At 43.4% G+C, this 19,783-nt stretch overlaps 1 protein-coding gene across 1 annotated transcript; it reads left to right on the top strand.

Annotated features, from left to right (window-relative positions):
• Positions 1 to 904: 904 nt before the first annotated feature.
• On the top strand, positions 905 to 19,299 carry LOC104163867 (hepatocyte growth factor activator-like; the record flags this gene model as incomplete). The annotated part of the gene is made up of 7 exons (XM_009703004.1): positions 905 to 1,049; positions 2,597 to 2,651; positions 5,140 to 5,236; positions 11,357 to 11,430; positions 16,396 to 16,509; positions 17,662 to 17,793; positions 19,189 to 19,299. Coding segments are annotated over exons 1-7 (649 nt in total), but the record flags the coding sequence as incomplete, so codon positions are not given.
• Between the last annotated feature and the right edge of the window lie 484 nt (positions 19,300 to 19,783).

Raw genomic sequence — 19,783 nt, 5'->3', positions numbered from 1 at the left:
AATAAAAATCACATCCCTTCCATAGCTGAGCTGATGAACTCCGAAGGGTAGAGCACAACTTAAGCAAGGACTATGGTATTCTTTCTGTTGTTGTGGCTCTGGGGATTTTGGGTGTGCAGAGGTGTGGTCCCTGATTGACAGGACATGGCTGGCAAAAGCCTCAAGCATAGACACAGTTGTACCAGCCAAACCTGTGGATTTTGGTTGTGAGGCAAGGTGGGGCTGAAATAGATTCCACTGGTGTAATCTCAGTTTTAGCAATACCCTCTGTATCCATATCAGAAAGGCTTCTGCAGTGCAGCTATTCCAGCCAAGCAGTTACAAGACAGAGATGGCTTTGCTTGGGCAGCTGCAGAAGGGAGCTTTTGGGTACACAAAACATTTTGTCAGAGTAATGTCTATTTTCTTTCTTTCTAATTTTCCTAGTCTGTTGCTGAAAGGCTGCTGTTGTAAGTCACAGCTGGGCAGGTAACCATCTGTTAATGAGTAATCCTTATGTCTGATATTGGCACTGATCTGGTCCATATTTTGCAATGTAATGTCATCTCCTGAGTGGGCTTGCTTGGAGCTCCTTGTTATTGCTATACCATGCTTTCAGTTAACTCCTGAAAGGAAAGAGATGGGGAACATCTGGATGGTAAATCATCTCTGATTGCAAGCAACATTGGATCAGCTAGTCTGGAGGTGCTTTTAAATGCTTGCTGAGTACACCAGCGATCGTCTCTGAGGGTGAGGCACTTTGTAAACTCTTCGCTCTCTGTGGTTTAGGGAGAGTATCTCTCTACATGGCATTCCCATCTACCCACAAAGACATTAATGATTAACAATGATAACAGCTCTGCTTACTTAGAAAACTAAAATACCCTAAAGTCAAGTAAATCGCAGTCCCTTGCGAAAGCTCATTGCTGATTCACCCTCCTGCTTCAGCCCAGCCCTGGAAGTTTCCCTCTGCCAGGCAAAACCTTCATGAGAGGAGAGCAAAGATGAAAGCCTGTGCTTCTTTCACTGTTGTCTTGGCTCTGACTCTGAGCAGTGACTGTGCAAGGATGGTAAGTCTGATTCTTCTATTTTGGAGTGGTGGATCACCTATGTGCTGACTGGCAGGACAAAGTTGCCTTGGTGTCGGATGAGTGAAGCCACCAACCAGACCGAAAGGAAGAGTGCTCCAAGTGAAAAACAAAACAGATTTGCCAAATGAAGGTTCACAGCAGCGCTGACTAAGCAGGGAGCCTGTAGGATAGCTGGTCCCATACATATCTGCATTTAAACAAATTGCTTACATCCATGCCTTGCTAGGAAGGAAGAATGCGAGGGGAAGAAGGACCAGAGAAATTGAAATGCTTTGAAAATACATCTCAGAAATGCGTTGACACAAGCAGGTACCTGCAGTAGCATGGAAGGAGGGTGCTACCCCACCAGACTTTACTGCTAGCTGGTAACTGAACATGCCAGCTTAGGTAATCATCTCCTTTTCAAACCTGTCCCTGTTTTCATGCCATGCTCTTCAGTGTTTTCATTGTCTGCTTTGTGTCTTTTTTTGGGTATGTATGCAGGGCACCTGCAGCACTGCTGAGTATGGCCGTGATGGTTTGACTTTGCTAGTTTGCTTAAATCTCACCACGGCCTGGCATCTACCAAGGATGAGCAACACAGTTAGTAGCCTGGACCCTCAGTTGTGTGGCTTTATGATTAGCCTTATTTCACTAGCTCGGTTAAAACTAGCTCAGATGTACTTAAACGATGTTACAATCCTAATTATCCCAGTGAAGTACAGAAGTATCTCCTTAGATATTGCAGGTGGGAGCAGAGAGGAATACTCATGGTGCCTAGGAAAAGATCAGCCCTGGCTGAAGCTGTTGCAGACTGCTCAGTGCTGGCAGACTCAGTGTACAGTGCAAAAACTCTTTCTTCTTCAGAACTCTTTAAGCCCTCCCTGTACGTCTTAGCAACAGCTTTGTCTTATCCCTTACTTGTTATGTCCCCTATCCAGTTCTACGTTCATGATGTGCTGCTTCTTTGACTGCTTTTGTGATATTTTTATTTTCCTATAGTTCAGTTGTCCGCACCTTTGGTGGCAGCAGCTCTTTATGTGTGTGACCATTTTTTATTGTTTCCTGGGGCTTAAAATCAGCTCAGCCTGGTGCTCTTTTCTTGCTGATCGGCGAACCCAAATAAAGTAGATGTTGCTTTCTTAACTAATGCCCTGGGGGTTACAGCTAAATGGCAGGAAAAGTCAAATGCTGAGATACTATTTCTAACTGTGAACTGGCTTCTGAACGCGTATAATGCTTCCTGCCACAGAAACAGGAGGTGTGTCCCTTGGCAATACACAGATATAATGGAGCAGAGATTTGGCCTTTTTTTGTGCTGTGCTGGGTTTTCCTGGTTTAACAGAGACCTTTCATGAGCCAATGTTTATCTACCCTCTTTCACTAGAGTGTGCCCCGGCAAAAATCACACACAAATAATGAGGTTTTTGCGGAAGCACCGGGAGAAACACAATTTCAGGACACCCTGGAAAGCACGTTTGTCTCTATAGTATGGTTCCCAGAGTGAATTTGTGTCTCCAATCCACATTCTTTTTTTCTCTTTGTAGCACTACAAATCTGGGGCAGGAAGAGGCTCAAAACATGAGTTCGCTCGCCCACAAGGTACAAAGTCAAATCCAATAGGTTTCATGACAGTAAGAATGATCTGCCTGTCTGTATCCATGCTGTGCAAGTCAGTAGTAAGCCTGTCTTTGTTTCAACATGAATAAGGATTGTGGAATGGTTATGCCAATATTAATTTCTGCATAGAGGGGAATTTGGGATTAGCTCAGGAATCTCAGGTAATTTTCCTTCAGGTGCGGATTAATGGGAAGGTGCTGATGGGATTTTAGATCGTCTGAACTGGCGTGGCTTATATTCACTCATAACATGGTGTGTCTGTAAATGTGCAACTCCCTTTGTTTTAATTAGAGCTGCATCTGCCCTGTGACTTTAAAGCACATAAATTCTTTGTATGTATAGGTTCAATTTCTACCACAGCCCTTGATCTCTCTGTGAGAGAAGGGTTTGAGCCTGATGCAATTTGCTGGGTTGCATTTGTTTTGATGGTACCTAAACAATCAGGCATCCTGGCTGTGTGCAGGCATTGTTGACTTCCATTTTTAAAGTTTTTCTTGTCCTGTGCTTTTGCTGTTAAGCATTAATTGAATTGGGCCATTAGTGGTGCCTTTATAGCTTAGAACAGTCTTTAATGGTCTTTGGGATGCAATATATCTTCTGAATGGGGATGTATATTCACAGCTCTCCTAACTGCTTATAATGGGAGATATCAGGCAGAGAAGGCAGATATCCGAACATTTGCTTAATTAGTTCAGACAATGAAAACCAGGCTTGAAAAGGGGATAGCAGAGGGGCTGGCAGTAGTTATTTCACACTGACAGATCAGGGGACAGTTAAGGTAGATGGAGTGACCATAATTCCACCTGATTAGGAAAGGTTTGGACCACAGCGATGGGTTATTTTTTCCATGATGCTAATAACTGGCCTTAACAGCCCTTTGAGAAGACGAGTCTGGGCTTGTGAAGGTTAACAGGTATCGCAAGAGTGTGCAGGACCCCCAGCCATCGCGGAAGGGATGCTCAGGACAAGGAACAGTCATACATCAGCAGTGAGAAATGGAAATGCGCTGTGCTGCCAACTTGGTTATATGCCCCATTCCTCTCCTACAGCAGTTGTTGGCTTCCCATTCACACTCCTGGGTCTCAAAACTGCTTGCTTTTAGTTTAATGGTTAAAGAAGCTCTGATGATTTTTCTTTGTCTTTTTTATCTTCAGTCTCCTTCATTCTCAAGACTCATCTTGAAGGATTTTTTCTGCTAGACTCCCACCACCCTTCCTTAGACTGCCATCACTGACACGGTGAACGTAAAACTTGCCCTTCTTAGACACTGGTCCCATCAATTTCTCCCCAGTTGTAGGGCATCTGCATATCCCAGAGGGAAGGTGTTATGATCCAAATTATCTGTCTTCCCCCAAACTTTAAAACCTTCTTTCTCCTAACTGTTTCTATTTCAGTTTGTACTGTCTGGTGCCTTAATTGTTTTAAACAGATGTTACAAGTAGCCTGAAAGGATGCTACTTCAGAAATCGATTTAATATGCTATTACTATACTACGTAATTAGAAATTATAATTGCAATTAATGAATATAATTGGCATTTGCTGTACCAGAAATTGCAATGTATTTTGAGCTGAAACGATCTGAGATCTTTATTCTAGCACAGAGCCCATTAACCTTTGTTGATTTTGTCATTACATTGGATTTTAAGCCTCTTCATATGCACTAGAAGTTGCAGAGACACAGAGTCCAAAGTACAGCTGAGAAAATTGAAGATGGTTGACAGCCAACTGAATATGAGCTGGCAGTGTGCCCAGATGGCCAAGAAGGCCAATGGCATCTTGGCTTGTATGAAAAACACTGTGGCCAGCAGGACCAGGGCAGTGATTGTCCCCCTGTACTCAACACTGGTGAGGATGCACCTCAAGTACTGTGTTCAGTTTTGAGCCCCTCACTACAAGACAAACCTAGAGGTGCTGGAGCGTGTCCAGAGAAGGGCAAGGAAGCTGGTGAAGGGTCTGGAGCACAAGTCTGATGGGGAGCGGCTGAGGGAAGTGGGGTTGTTTAGCCTGGAGAAAAGGAGGCTGAGGGGAGACATTACCGCTCTCTACAACTACCTGAAAGGAGGCTGTAGTCAGGTGGGGGCTGCCTTCTTCTCCCAAGTAACAAGAGATAGGATGAGAGGAAATGGCCTCAAGTTGCGCCAGGGGAGGTTTAGATTGGATACTGGGAAAAATTTCTTCACTGAAAGGGTTGTGAAGCATTGGAACAGGCTGCCCAGCGAAGCGATGGAGTCACCATTCCTAGAGGCATTTAAAAGACAGGTAGACATGGTGCTTAGGGACATGGTTTACTGGTGAACTTAGCAGTGCTAGGTTAATGGTTGGACTTGATGATCTTGAAAGTCTTTTCCAACCTGAATGATTCTATGATTCTATATTTATCTTCATAATTTCATATAGTAACATATAATATATATACCTGTGGGTTGGTGTTCAGCTGCATGATGAGTTTTTTTTATTCTTGTATTTTAGTGTTTACGGAGGATGGGAATTTATGCAGATTTCCTTTCCGGTATGGTGGAAGGTTTTATCACTCATGTTTATCAAATGAATTTTCCCGAAAGAAGTGGTAAGTTGACATTGCTCATAAATGAAGATGGCACTCAAATCAAAATGTCACCCTTCTAGTGCTTTAATCTTGTTTTTAGAATAAATCTGAGCTTGATGTCATGCCCAAGGAGACCCATGGAGTTCTCCTGCTTATAGGCATGGCCCTCAGGTCAAGACTCATGCTCAGACGGGAGGGAGCCCAGGCATGGGGTCTCAAGGGCCACAAAGCTCAAGAACTGCAGGAACGTTTCCTCCTTGGCCTCCATATTGGAATTGCAACTTACATGACTGGCAAGAGCTTGTACAGAAAGGGCAGGACCGATGAAACGACCTGATAGTAACCGTCTGCTGAGGGAGAAAGGAGAGATACAGACAGCTGTAACAGATGACACTCAGCTAAGGAATTGTTTGATTGGTGTGGGCCATACTTGTACTGCAACAGAGATCATCTGATTTTTGAGAAAAGTTGGATTTTTTCGCCTCATATCTCTAGTTCCTATGCCGATTGGCACCAGGCCCCTTTTGGACAGTGTAGTACTAAAGTGTGAGGTATTACTCCTGTTTGTTGGGTAATGATTTATTCTACTAGTGTGTTTAAGGCCAGGTGTCCTTATTTTGGGCAAAGGTTATTCTTCTACAGATGCAACAGTTGTTAAAAGTATTCATTTTTCATTTTAGGGTAGGGGCAGTCAGGTGGCAACCCTACTGAAGCAAGCACTGAATAAACAAGACTAACTTTGCAGACAAACCATATATTAACAGAAATCAAAGGCAACAAAGCAGGGAATATATAGGTACCAGTAATCTGAAAATACATGCACAGATGAGCTCTGTGTAATGCCCATACTTGCATGTTTCCAGAGCGGAAATAGTATTTTACAGGGTGTGTTCTACTCGCCCATGTGGGGCAGAACTCTCATTTTTTGTACTGGACTGTCGAATTTTTTGATGATCTGTGTCATCTTTCTGATGGCACATCTGTTCTAAGTGTAAGTGCTGGTGTAATGTAAACAGCACAACATATACCTTCTTACTCAAATAGACATAGAGCTTCAGGTTAGGAGACCACTTCTGAATCTCCCCAACATCCATAGATACAATCCAGATAAGAAAAGCCTCCAGGAAACAAGAATTTAAGAATATCTTAACTAAAGGAAGGGAACTGGAATAATTTTCCAGTTTGAACCCTGTCTTTGATGAACTGTAGTCACAAAGAGTTTGACCTTTGGACCCACTTAATTTCGTGCAATGCTTAAGATGGATCTTGTTAATACATGACACTGTGTATTTGCTTTTAGCTACTTAGGCCACAGAAATGGAAAAAAAAAAATCCAAAACAGGAGAAACCGATGAATGGATAGGATCCAAGGTTAGAGCACACTTTAGAGCTGACCTTGGACAACTTGCTCTCATGCTTCTGATTTTTTAAAAGCCATTTACAAGCGGAGAGATGAGGAGGAGGACAGCTGGAGCTGTTTGGTTTTGACAGGCCATTTCACCCAATGGCTGACCTTCTGGCCAGTGTTTACTCTTCTTTCATATGCTAAAAGCAACCTAAGGTATGACTTCAGGCACAGAGATGCCAGGAAAAGAGCCCCGAATAGCAGTCGGGAAACTTTCTCCGTGCATTTTGGTGTGACTTGGCAGTAGCCCATGCTGGAGTGATGCTGAATAAGTGATCCCAGGGCACCTGGCAGGCAGCAGGCGAGGGCAAGACTTGTGTCCTTCCTGCTCCTACCTGCCTGCAAGCTGCCAGTAAGGATGGAGATGATGGGAGGCTGGATGCAACCTGCCTCTTTGGGGGCAAATGTAAGGAGACCAGACCAGGGGAGTGATGGCTTGTGCACTTAATGAGTCCACATCCTTAGTCCTCAAGTCATACTTTAAGGCAGGACTACAGGCAGGACTTCATAGTGTAAGCCAAAGCCTGCTCCAATTGACTTTATTTTATGTTTTCTCATACTACGTATGACATAGATATTGTGTGTATCCCATCTTATTAAGTTCAATAAAAAGGCAGTCCTCCTATAGAAAGCATTTAAGAGCAGTGTCCATCTTAATACAAAGCTGGATATCTCATTTATGAAAGTTGCTGTGTTGATTTAAAGGGCTGTGGAAGGCAATCAGATATGACCTTGTCAATTTGTAACATTAAATGTTTCAACACAAATCAGATTCCTGACCGCAGAGACCTCTTCCTGCTTTCTCTGAAAGCAACAAACAAGTTGTATCTTTGTAAATATTTATCAAAAATACAGGAAAGAAGACAAAATAATTGCAGTATTCAAATAGCTAACTTCCTTTAACAGCACCCTGCATTGCACTTCCCTTTAATTACAATCTGTTTTCACAGATAAATTTCTGTTTAGTGGCCTCTTATCAGGTACTAAAGATGTCATGTAAATTTGCCTTTTGTGTTGAAGAGAAAAAATTAACTGGCACTGTTGCTAAAGTTCCTTAGTACCTCCAGAAAGACAGAACAGTGTAGGGACAGACAAAATGGGGATGAATGAGAGCAAATAGGGAGGGCGGTCTGAATTACAGCCAAGCCGTGGCTGCAGGGATGCTGCCAGCACCCTGCCCCTGTGTCCCATAGTGGGATGCATTCCCCCCGAGATCCTGCTCAAGGGGAATGGCAGGAGCAGACTTTGGCTCAGATTTTGGCTGTGAATTGGAAGGTGTTGACTCATAGCCTGGAGTAGCCTTATCCTGCTTGAATACTGGATGTGCAGGTCCCCATTGTGCGAGGTTGCAAGGGTGGGCTTAGGTCTGTATAGGAGAAGCATGATGTTACCATCGTCTCTGGAAACAGGAAAATTTTATACTTTGGCCACAGACTGAAAACAATGAGAAGGAGGGCTTTTTGGCCAGCTGGATTACAAGCTAGAGAGTTTATGCCAGTCCTGGAAAGGAGGAGGATATGCAGGCTGAGCCAGGAGATACCAAGCATCAGACTCTGGATTTTTCTGGTGCTGATGGTGGTTGCTCTGGTGTTGTCGGGTAAAGTCTGGCCCTCTCTCGTGGTCAGGACAACACCTTAAAAGGTCTGAAGGAACCTCCATTCCTCCAACACAGTGACAGCACCAGGTGTGATGGTGGAGCTCTTTCCTTCCACCAGTCTGCCTCTGGCCCGAAGTTTTGCATGTTCTCCAAAGTGTCCTATTATTAAGGCTCCCAATGCTCATGATGGGTAAAATAGCCAGCTTTCCATATATCATGCCTGCCAGTTAGGCCTCATCTGTGATACAGCATTTTGTCCATCCATTCCCGTGCTGTTTACCATGCATGGGTTTAAAATGTTGTTTAAATCAATCCCTAGTAGTGGGCTGCATCACAAGCAGCGTAACCAACAGGTCGAGGGAGGGAATTCTCCCCCTCTACTCTGCTCTGGTGAGACCCCCCCCTGCAGTACTGCCTTCACCTCTGGGGCCCCCAACACCAGAAGGACATGGACCTGTTGGATCAAGTCCAGAGGAAGCCATGAAGATGATTTGAGGGCTGGAGCACCTCTCCTGTGAAGACAGGCTGAGAGAGTTGGGGTTGTTCAGCCTGCAGAAGAGAAGGTTCTGGGGAGACTTTAGAGGAGTCTTCCAGTATCTAAAAGGGGCCTACAAGAAAGCTGGAGAGGGACTTTTACAAGGGCACGTAATGATAGGACAAGGGGCAATGGCTTTAAACCAGAAGAGGGAAGGTTTAGATTAGATATAGGGAAGAAATTCTTCACCATGAGGGTGGTGAGGCACTGGAACAGGTTGCCCAGAGAAGTTGTGGAGGCCCCCTCCCTGGAAGTGTTCAAAGCCAGGCTGGATACAGCTTTGAGCAACCTGGTCTAGTGGAACGTGTCCCTGCCCATGGCAGGGGGGTTAGAAATAGATGGTCTTTAAGGTCCCTTCCAACCAAACCACTCTATGATGATGATTCTATGATGACTTTTCTGGTGTAATTAATTCAGTATCTGTGTCTTTAAGTTTCCGCTTTTTTATTAACAGTTTTATGTGACAGGCTGATGTAAAGACATTTGTTATTTCATAAATTTAGAGTGGGCCCATTTACAAGTAGCACAAATAAATAATAAGCCTGTTTGGTTGGTCTGGATGCTGGAGGTAATGTCCCATGAGACTGAAATGTCCACCACATTTTTGGTAAGCCTCCCAGCAAAGAAGAGGTTTTAAAAAGAAAAGGAGGGAGAGTAGTGAAGCAGCTTTGAGAATGTGCTGAGTTTTTCCCAGACATTGAGATACATGGTGGAAAATATAAAAGGATTATGTGAATGTGCAAGAAGTCTGGCACTGAGGAGGCAGCCCAGCATCACAAGGGAGGACCAACCTCTTTGTAGTCACTGCAAGGTGCTAGGGAAGGAGGGGAATGGTTGAGCACTGGTTGGGAGGACTAGTGGGTTGTGGAAGGCTGTTGGAAGAAGCCTCTGTCAGGATCTCTGATATCAAAAAACATTTAAGAGGGAAAAAAATTGAGTTCTCCTTTTGCTTAGAACTTAGTTGCTGCTGGACAGACTCCAGAGAGTATTAATTTGCATGGTTGTTTTTCCCCTAATGATCAGAGTTTGCTTGCATTCTTTAGGTGTATACAGGGCCTTTTCCATTTGCTTCTTCTATGCTGTCCAGTGTAACATCACTCTGCTAAATCAACAATTATGTCAGTCAGAAAAGTTTGGATTCTCCTTTCCCGTCATGGCTGGCACAGATGAAGTGTTCAGTCAGAGACAGTTTTGCCAACAATGACATAAGCAGTGCCGAGAACCACTTTTTTCACTTACTCCTCACCTTAATCCTCATGCATAACAGACCGTCCTTTAAAAAAGCACAAAGGAGCACAGAGACATTTCCATCCACTCCCAGCAGAGTCACACGGGCCTTAATGCCTGTGAGAAAACAGCCTCTTTAAATATGTGTCAAGTTAATCTGCACTAGACTACCAAGCACCTTTCTTTTTCTGCACCTTATGTAATTGAGGTCAACGAACTTAATGTTTGTGGCCTATTCAGACGCTCCATAGGAATTAAAGCATTTTAAATACCACGTAACGTCTAATTAAGAAGCAAAGTAGGGCAGTTGAAATGGTAGACATGCTCTACAATAAAATTTCAATCTAGATTGTGACATCCTAGGGGGAAAAATATTTGATAACACAGCTGTTCAAGGTATGATAAAAACACATAAAAATAGATTATCAGGCATGTTAAATAAAGCAAACTCCCATTTCTTCCAATGCCATGTAGCTGATATTTATTATGCTGCATTAGAACTGGTTTGGGAGGATGTTTTGGTGGACGGTACATTGGGACAGGACATGGACCTCCAAAGTTCAGCCTTGGTTCAATCACATACTCACTGTGTGGCCTTGGGGAACCCTGTAAGTCTACTTCTGCAAACGGAGCATAGCAGCTTAATGCTCCTTGGAGTGTTATGAGCCTTGGAGATAACAGACCGATGAGGGCAAGGAAAGTGCATGGATAAACAGTTGTCAAAGTTTGTCTCGGTAGGATTCCCACGGGCAGCATGGCGTGTAGAATTCAGCCTGCTGCTCTGCAAAAAGGAGAGGTTTCGTCTGTGCGTTTGGAAATCACCACTGTGTCAGTTATTTCCTCATTTCGTCTAGCAAGTTAAAAAATAGAAATACTTTAAAGGAACTGAGTGCAAAATAGGTTTGTTGCTGAAAGCCAGGGAAAAGTCCCTCTGTGCACAATTTCCTGCCTCCAGAGATTATTAAAGTAACTGACAGGCATCAAAAATAGGTTGGGTCCTGTTTTACTTGTTTTGTAATGAATAAAGGAGATGTAATTTATTTGTTTTGGTTTTGGTTTTTATTTCTGTCTTTTGTTTTCTAATCTTAGAAATAGAAAGGAGGTTAGGTTTTTCTGGAAGATTTGTTGGAGATCTCAGATCCTGCTTCCACATCTCATTCTTAATCTGAACTTATTTTGAAAGAAATGAGGCAGAGCATCTTTCACAAAAGAAAGTGTATTTTTCCTCTGGTGTTAAGAGAGTTTGAATGAAACAGATGCTAATTAGAAAAAAAAGCATGAATTTCCAGGTTGCCAAAGTGTACAGGCCATACAATTTCAGTGCAAACATCCAGGTTGTTTAAAACCGCATTAAAGTGCACCTTTAATTCTTTTCAGGTGTTCAACAACACATAACCATGACCGGGACAGGAGATGGGGACACTGCATTTTGTTGCCCAAAGACCACTCAGGTAAGGCAAGCCATTGCTGAGTTGCTCTGGATACCTGGTTCCTTCTTTGCCACCTGCAGTAAGGAGGGACGGTGCCTTCAGTACTACTTTTATTTGGCGTACACAGAGCAATCCTTCACATTAACAGTTTCCGGGATGTCTCTGTGACTCTGCATAAACATAGCATTAGATTGTGAATATCACACAGTCTTTAATTCACTCTCTGTTGACTAACTTCAAGTCATGGAGAGAAATTATGGTAATGCCAACATGGATATCTGCACTCCTGCTGGAGCCAAGCACAGAGGTGATCGTCTTCTCCTCCCTCACGGCTTGGATGTGCCTTTTAGTTTTCCCTTCATTTAGTCAGCTACGTTTTCTGTCTGTTTGACCAATTAATTTTTTAAAAGGTACAGGAACATTTTACACCCTGTACAACACACAGCCATCACTTCCAGCTGTCCTTCCTTGAGATCTCAGGATAAAGAGCGGACCTTCAAAACCAGACTCCCTTGGGCTTTGGGCTGTGTCAGAGAAGATATGAGGACAGATGCATTCATTGCAGAAGTTCTGAGGGACAACAAAAGGGTTACTTAGCTGAGCAGTGCTATGGCTTCATGGGGTCACCACACTCCAGTGCTACAATTACCTCATTGCGAAGGTCTGTCTAAAATGGGAAGCTGAGGTCTCTGGCAAACTCTCCTTTCTATATAAGTCACTTTGATAACACTGGGTGAAAGCACCATGTCCCAAGCAGTTCAGTGGGGAACATGCATCCCTGTCCTCAGCAGTATCTCAATGTCCGACCCTTGCTTGTCTCTGTCTTCCCAGTTCTGTGTTTCGTGAGCTGGATGCTGGGGAATCTCATTTTATAAGGAATGTATACATCTAATTCTCAATTTATACACCAACAGACCAGCACTGAAAAATCAAGTGTTGCACTGATCAGACTTGACGCCCCTGAGGTTTTTTTTGGGTCTGTGTCTAAATGCTGATCATGTTCCTCTTTTCTCCATCTCTTTTCACATACTTTCAAATGTGACTTGTCTTGTTTAGTCTGCCAGATACGACCAGATGCCCTTAGATGTTCACTTTCCACTTTCAAACGAAGGGCACTGTCCACCATCCCCTTGCAGGGAGTTTTCCGCCATGTCAGGAGTCTCATCACCGAGATGACTGCAATCTACCAGAGCTCTTGAAATACCAACGTTAGCTGAATCATGCTGACAATCTAAAATTAAGCAGTGCACACCATCATAATTTTAAACTTAACAACTTTAAATTATTTTCCAGCCTGACTTTAAAACAGATTAACAGTAGATCAGAGACAAATGATCTAACCCCAAAACAAGCAGCAATGTATGAGCCTTTGTAATGCAAGTATGTCAGACACAAATGTAGACCTTATAGACAGTTCATGCTTACAAGAGTCAGGTTATGAAGGCTGCACTTACTTAGTCATGAGTGCCCTCCCAGAGCTTGAAATGTTGGAAGCTCTAACTTGTGACTTTAATCCTCCAAGTGAAACACTGGCAGTCACGGGGGAGGCTGGCTGACTCAAGGAAGCTTTTCCAGTAGCTGAGGGTGGAACTCTCTAAGCCTGGTGTTGCATTTCTGAGGTGGCTTGTCCCATGTCTGCTCCTCAATCTGCCCATCACCATCTCTGCCATCGCCATCTCCACAGCCAGCTGCCTGCCTGCAAGCCTTTTTGAGCTTGCTGGCTCATTTTTGTCTATTACCCACCACAGATTTGGATAGGTTGGTTTGCAACAAGAAAGCCACCCTGTCTGCCTGCCCCTCGCTGAGAGATGTCTTTGTCAATATACCTTAATGCCAGTGAGGATTTGCCCTGGCTACTGTTTTTTTCTCCAGCAAAAAAAAAAAAAGAAAAAGTTATATGTGTGAGAGAGGAAAGGAAAAAGAAAAAAAGATGGGGTAGCTGGAAGAGATCACTGCTGGCTGTTGCAAAGAAAAGACTTTATTTCTGGAAGCATTAAGAATTTTCTAAAATTAAATGAATGTTCTTTAGCTATTAATTTATTTATAAGCATAAGTCTACTTATTTTTTTAAGCAACAAGCACTGTATTTGGACTTTGAAAATGTTTAACAGATCACCGGCCATAGCTTAAAGAGAAAAGGTTTATGGTGAGGTTGAAGGAAGGAACGGCGTAACAGTTGCAGGGAATTTCAAGCAAATGGGAAGAAAGTTCGCCTCCTGGGGAGGATAACTGGGAAGAAAGAAGCAGTCAAACTGAATAATGCTGATCTTTAAAATGTGGAAAATATATGATTTTGTTGTGAAATAAATCCAGTAAAATATTAAATCTTTGGGGGAATCTTAACCACTTTAGAGACGCTTGAAAAACAAGAAAAAAAGAAATTTCCGGGGAAGAGAGTGTCCTTTGGCCATGAGAGATTGGTGAGGAGTGTGTGAACTGGGATGGGGAAGGAGCTACTTAAAAGCAAAAGCTGAAGCACAAACTCTCTCCAGGCCAAGAATACCATGTGTATGTGGGGAGTCAGCTTGAAACCATTGGAGCTGCTTACAAATCAATGTTAAACAAGCGTTGGAGGCATTGATCCAGAAAAACACATCTGCCAAATTCAAGAGAAAGTTTAACCAAAAAGCCTTCAGCTTCAGGATGAAGCGAAGCTCAGGTGTGAAGGCACTGATGGAGGGAGACGTTAGTACTGCACTGTGCAGAGTCAGAGCTTGCTGTATCAACACCCAAAGCCCCTGTTCAAACCTCCATAAAATCAGTGAGAGCTTTATTGCTGCCTTCAGGGGGTTAGGTTTCCAGATGATCCTCCACTCCTATCAAGGAGATACTTGTGGAGACTCTGCATAGTAGCTGCCCAATGTGAGCCCCTTCATATGCGTGGGCTGACTGGGCTGTGCATGTGTAGCTTGTATATATGTACATATAAGCACAAATGTGCAATGCCCCCATGTGTGGGACTTCCAGATCTTGGGCAGTCTGTTAGGACTACTGCTGTGAATGTCTGGAATTCTTGAAGAAATGGCCAAAATCCCAGGGAGACCCAGACTTGGGAGAAAAGTGCCAGACAGTGAGGTTTTTTTAAGAGGTGTTTGGACTAAAATGGAAAGAAGAAGTAGAGTGGTGTGGGCTGCATGTGCTGGAGGAAGAGACATCACCCCAGGAGAGGTTCTGGGGAAGCGCGGTCCTGGTTCTGGGAAAGGTCGGTGGCAGAAACAGAAAATTTTTTGTGGGAAGATATGGGTAGAAAAATGAGACAAGCCTACTGCTTGTTCAGCAAAGCTTCAGAGAGGTGAAGCTGAAGTCAAGGTTATTGCTAGCAAGCATGGAGTGTTTCACCCATGAGGTGAGAAGATACTGCTGAGTGGTTTTAGACATTGGCTGAGAAGGCAGGGGCTTGGCACTCCCCCGTCAATGAGTAGTTAATGGTGGGCAGGATTCCCTGCAAGGAACTGTGATGTGTCCATGCGCTTACGAGTAGAAGTTGTTCCTGGACTTCAGGAAAGGTGGGGACGGATGCAGAACTGACGGAGGTCAGACTGAAGTGGTGGGTGGGATGTAGTGAGAGTCTCTGACTGGGAAAGAAATGGAGGACTGGAAGTGCTTTTTGCAGATTTAATGAGGGTACAAAAAATGACTTGAGCACCGCTGTACCAGAAGATGGCTTGGAGGTCAAGTCATGGTTTGGATGTGACAGGTATAGGAAATACAGGGTTATCCTTTGAGGAAACATTACACCACTAAAAGTTTCATAACTATCCAACAGCAGGAACTGTAGGAATGTCACTGCTTTTACTTCCTTTCCCTTGATGTTATCCTGCAGTGAAACTACCAGTGAATACACCAAGACCTGCTATCTGTTATCAATTACACCACTGTCTTCTGAAGTAAATATTTTGGTTTGTGCAGGGGAACCTCACATTTACACCACTGCAGCAAACTTCAGGATGTGCTTTTCATACTTCGCTTCAGCCCTGTGTATGTGTGTCTGTGTTTCTATATGTTGCATCCCATGCTTTGCACCGCACTCTCTAGCTGAAGGAACACTTGAATCGAGTAACTCTACAGTTGCCCTCGCAGAATTTGACTAGCATTAAAAAAGAATATTCAAATGCAGATAAGCTGTTGGACCAGCCCTGCAGCAGACGTAAAACATGATGTTGGTTAACTTCAGGGGGGTTATATCCCTGAGATATCTGCCTGAAATCAGGAACGTTGCCTAGTGAGCAAGACTCTTACAACTTCTGCGTTTCACTTTGCCAAGTAAAGCTTCTATAGCAGGAGTTAGAGGGCTGTCTGGCAGAACCCTTCCTCTCCCACCATATTTTCCCATAACTTAGAGAATTCTTTAGAAAACAGAGATATACTAGACTGGTCCAGTTTAATCTTGCTTGGCCTGATTTACTTGGTTGTGCCTTTGTTTTGCTTTAAAACTTTTTTTCCTTTGTTCCAGCTGTCCGTTCGTTTTAGACATAATCCAAAAATCCATAGCAAATTCTTCTGTCGAGGGTTGTCCTTTGTGTAATACAAAAGAGAGATGCGTAACCCCGGTCACCGATGCTGAAATGCGAAGCGTGCAGGGCGGTGACCCGGGCAGAGGCAGAGCCGGAGCCTTCCCTCCCCAGTGCAAAGGCACAGCTCCATCTTGTGGGCATTTCTCCCATCTTCTTCCTCACCACCCCGGCAGCTCTGGCAACTTCGTGTGCGCCTGGACCTACCACCTTCAGACAAGTTATTCTGGGGAAGAAGGTTCAGCTCAGTGATTTACTATAAGGTTTTTAAAAGCTGGATAAATATAGCTGCTCTACAGCTGGGAACAAAACCAATGTAAATTGGTTGGATAAACTTTGGTTTAGGTTAATACATGGTATTAAAATCGCTGTGCATTGAACCAAAATGGTTCATGTAACCAAGCCGACGCCTAACACAACAAAACACGGCTTATCTGGCACCTATTAACAACAGCTTCTAATGTGGCCTGTCTAGATCCCTGTGCAAACAACCCTTGCCAAAACGGAGGGACCTGTTCTCACGCTCATGGCGATAGCACGTACCACTGTACCTGTCCAGAGGAATTCACGGGCGAGGACTGTCAGATGAGTAAGTATCTTCTTCCATGAGTGTTACAACATGAAATACGAGCAGTAAGTAGAGCTCATTAATGTTTGCCTAATGAAAAGGTAGTGCTGTTGTGATGGGAGAGACCACTGCAGCATGAATGCTTGTGTAGGTGGATTTCCAAATGGTTATGACAGACAAGCCATTACTGACAGGACAGCTGAAAATAGCTTAATTATACAATTATAAATCCAAGCATGCTCTGAGCCAATGAGGTATTAAGCTATGGGAAACAAAAAGAACGTCTTCCCCTCCCTTTGCTGTTTTTAAGATTTAAATATCCCTTACATGTTTGGAAATTACTAATAATATCATCTTGTAGGTAGGGCAGAGAGACATGAAAAAGCAACAAAATTTCAGGTGACACCTTATCCCTTATGTATATGCACACATGGGTCTATTGTGACTTTTCCTGTGATGTCAGCTTTGCACCTGGGCAGCTACTCCACCTCCTTTCATCCACTAGGAGGAAAGTCAGGCCAAAAGGCTTTGCTTGGGTTATTTTTCCACTTTCATTATGGTGTGACTCCCAATTTACTGCACAGCAGGCAAGGAATTAGGCTTTTACACAGGGTTTTCAGTTGTGCTTACTGTTGCTTAATGAAGGCTTTTCATAGAATCATTTAGGTTGCAAAGACTCTTAAGATCATTGAGTCCGACCATTAACCTAACACTACCAAGTCCACCACTAACCCGTGTTCCCTGTGGCTCTGGACTTCTCTCCCAAGATTAAGCAAAGAAGCCTTTTTCAGTCCTGCTGCTCCACTGTCTCTAGCACAGCCCATCATCTGTGGATGATGCAATGAAGTGGGACAGACACAAATATATACCACTGATTTGGTTTTTTTTTGTTTGCTGAATGAACTTTTGGAATGGCTTAAGTAATGGTGATGCTGTCATGCTCATAGGGTTTTAGGAGAAAGCCACCTCTGCCTTGAGGTCCTTGGAGGTGCTGCTATAGTGGCTTAGTGCCTCCACACCATGGAGGCAGGCTTGCTTGAGAAGGACTGTAAACAAATGTGTATCTGCCCAACAGGAAAAAAGGGATGAGCAGGGGATGACGGGGACTGTGGTGCCATTCCTTGTAAGAAATAACCTCAGAAAGCTTGTGTTGCTTTTTAAACTGTGTTTCAGAGAAGTGTTTTGACAACAGCCTCTACGAGTTCTTTGATGTGGGCATGAGCTGGTCAAGAGTCCAACAAGGAGCTGTGGAGCAGTGCATGTGTGTGAACGGCCAGATCGAGTGTGGGAGTATCGAACACACAAGTAAGGCACTATTTTGTATTACAGCTATTGGCCTGCAGGGAGTGGGGATAAAGGACAGTGAGGATATCAAAGCCTGAGTGGTGTTATACATAGTAATGCTGCTCTTGCAGCTCATGTACCTTCCCCAAAAGAGAACATTCTAGCTTTGCTTTCCATGTGTGAGCAGTAATGGTGACCCAGGAAGTCACTTCAATGTGTCCATCCTTATTTGAGGAAGAAATTATATGCATTAAGCTGAATTTTAGGGACATACCTCAGTGTTTTCTTTGAAAGGGATGCAATCCTGCAGCATGTAAGAATATGCAGCATATTACATAGTAGAAGTGGTAAAATTTCTCCTCCAAAACTGTAACATGCCTGAGAGGCACACCTTCCTCTACTCTTCCCCTGCACACCTACAATTGTTTCATATTGCTGTTTCACCTCTGGATTTTCTTCCCAAGCCTGTCCCACTCTTGAGTTCCCAGCATGTAAAGTCTACCTGCCTCCAGGATCCCATCTGCCCTGTATCGACCCCAGAGTCCCCATGATTTTTGGCCCAACATACCCATCCCTGACTAGGATGAGGCTTATGTTATGAAGCCTCCTCCTTGTTTTGGGGCTGCCAGGTGCCCAGCACAGCTGGCCAGCTAGCTGCAGGGCATGCTTTTGGGGTTGTCACTTATCTGATGAAGCCAGCACAGCACCTCCCTTTTGGAAGGAGATATGGTAGGAAGCAAACCATATCCGTCACTTGTATATGTGCTCTGGTATGGCTATTCTGTTATTCAGTCTGGCTGACTTTTACCCTGTCCAGACTCCCAAGTAACTTACAGTAGTGAATAAGCTTCATAAAAGCCCTTAGAAATAGGTAGGTGCTTTTATTCCCACCTTACAGAACTGGAAACTAAAGCATGGAAAGTCAGTGGCATTCTAGGACATTGGGAGTCCACGAGAGAGTTCAGAAATTTGATAGGACTTAATACTTCTCAGTCACAGATCCTAAATATTTAACTGAGCTCCCTGCTATATACATTATTATAAATTTTAATGCAGCTCAGCGGCAAACTTAGAATTGGCAGAACCCTCTGTACAAAAAGAAGTGCTAATGCCATCACCATCACCACTAGTAATAATAATCACCACCCCCATTTTACCTATTGTTCATTGATAATATTTTTCAATAGCTAGGTTGACATTATCCCATAAAAGTGAAAACAATGAGACAGACCTCAGTGGGCAGAAATCAGCAGAGTTTCCTTTAATTTATATCAAGTGTAGGTCTGAGATGAATAAAAAAGGAAAAACTTCCCCAAAATGCATATACACGGAGAAGGTGTACTAAAGTAAGTTAAAATGGATTCATTCTCTTGAATAGTTTGTACCTTTGGTTTGATCTTTGGTTTCTGCTTGTAGGTTGTGTTCATGATCCTTGCATGAATGGTGGAGAATGTAAAATGGTTACCTTCAGTGGGAAAATAGTGTGTGATTGCAAAGGAAATTATGCAGGAAAGTACTGCAATATTGGTAAGTATAACAACCTACTGGTGGTCAGGAAATTTGGACTTTTCACCTGGGTGTGAAGCCGGTGTTTTTTGCCTCTGTGTTGTATTTTGCCTTTGCAGACATTTCTTGTAATAACTGAAGAGTCACACAGAACAAGTGTTTAATATATTCCTCCAATGTAAAACATAACACACTCTTCACCACCGAGACCCTGATTCTAAAAATATTTGTTCATGTCCTTAACTGTATGGAAAATTAAACACAGAAATTTTAATCCAATTACTCATGCCCATAAAATAAGCGCATGCTTCCATTTTGCAGGATCAGTCGCAGAGTTGTACTCTAGTGGAAATGCTTCCCCACAGATCCATGCATCCCCTCATAAAGTAGGGATTTATGCTCTGACAAAATCTAGCAGCTGACTGTATTTGGTAGCACTAGGTTATTATGGGAAGTAGACAATGATAAAATGCACACCCTTTGTTTGGGTTACCTTGTAATTTAA

This window comes from Cariama cristata, unplaced genomic scaffold, assembly GCF_000690535.1.
Source record: "Cariama cristata isolate BGI_N322 unplaced genomic scaffold, ASM69053v1 scaffold14016, whole genome shotgun sequence".
In the NCBI taxonomy this organism is placed as follows: domain Eukaryota; kingdom Metazoa; phylum Chordata; class Aves; order Cariamiformes; family Cariamidae; genus Cariama; species Cariama cristata.
The sequence above is the reverse complement of the archived record's forward strand: the minus strand, read 5'-3'. Positions and strand labels throughout refer to the sequence as shown.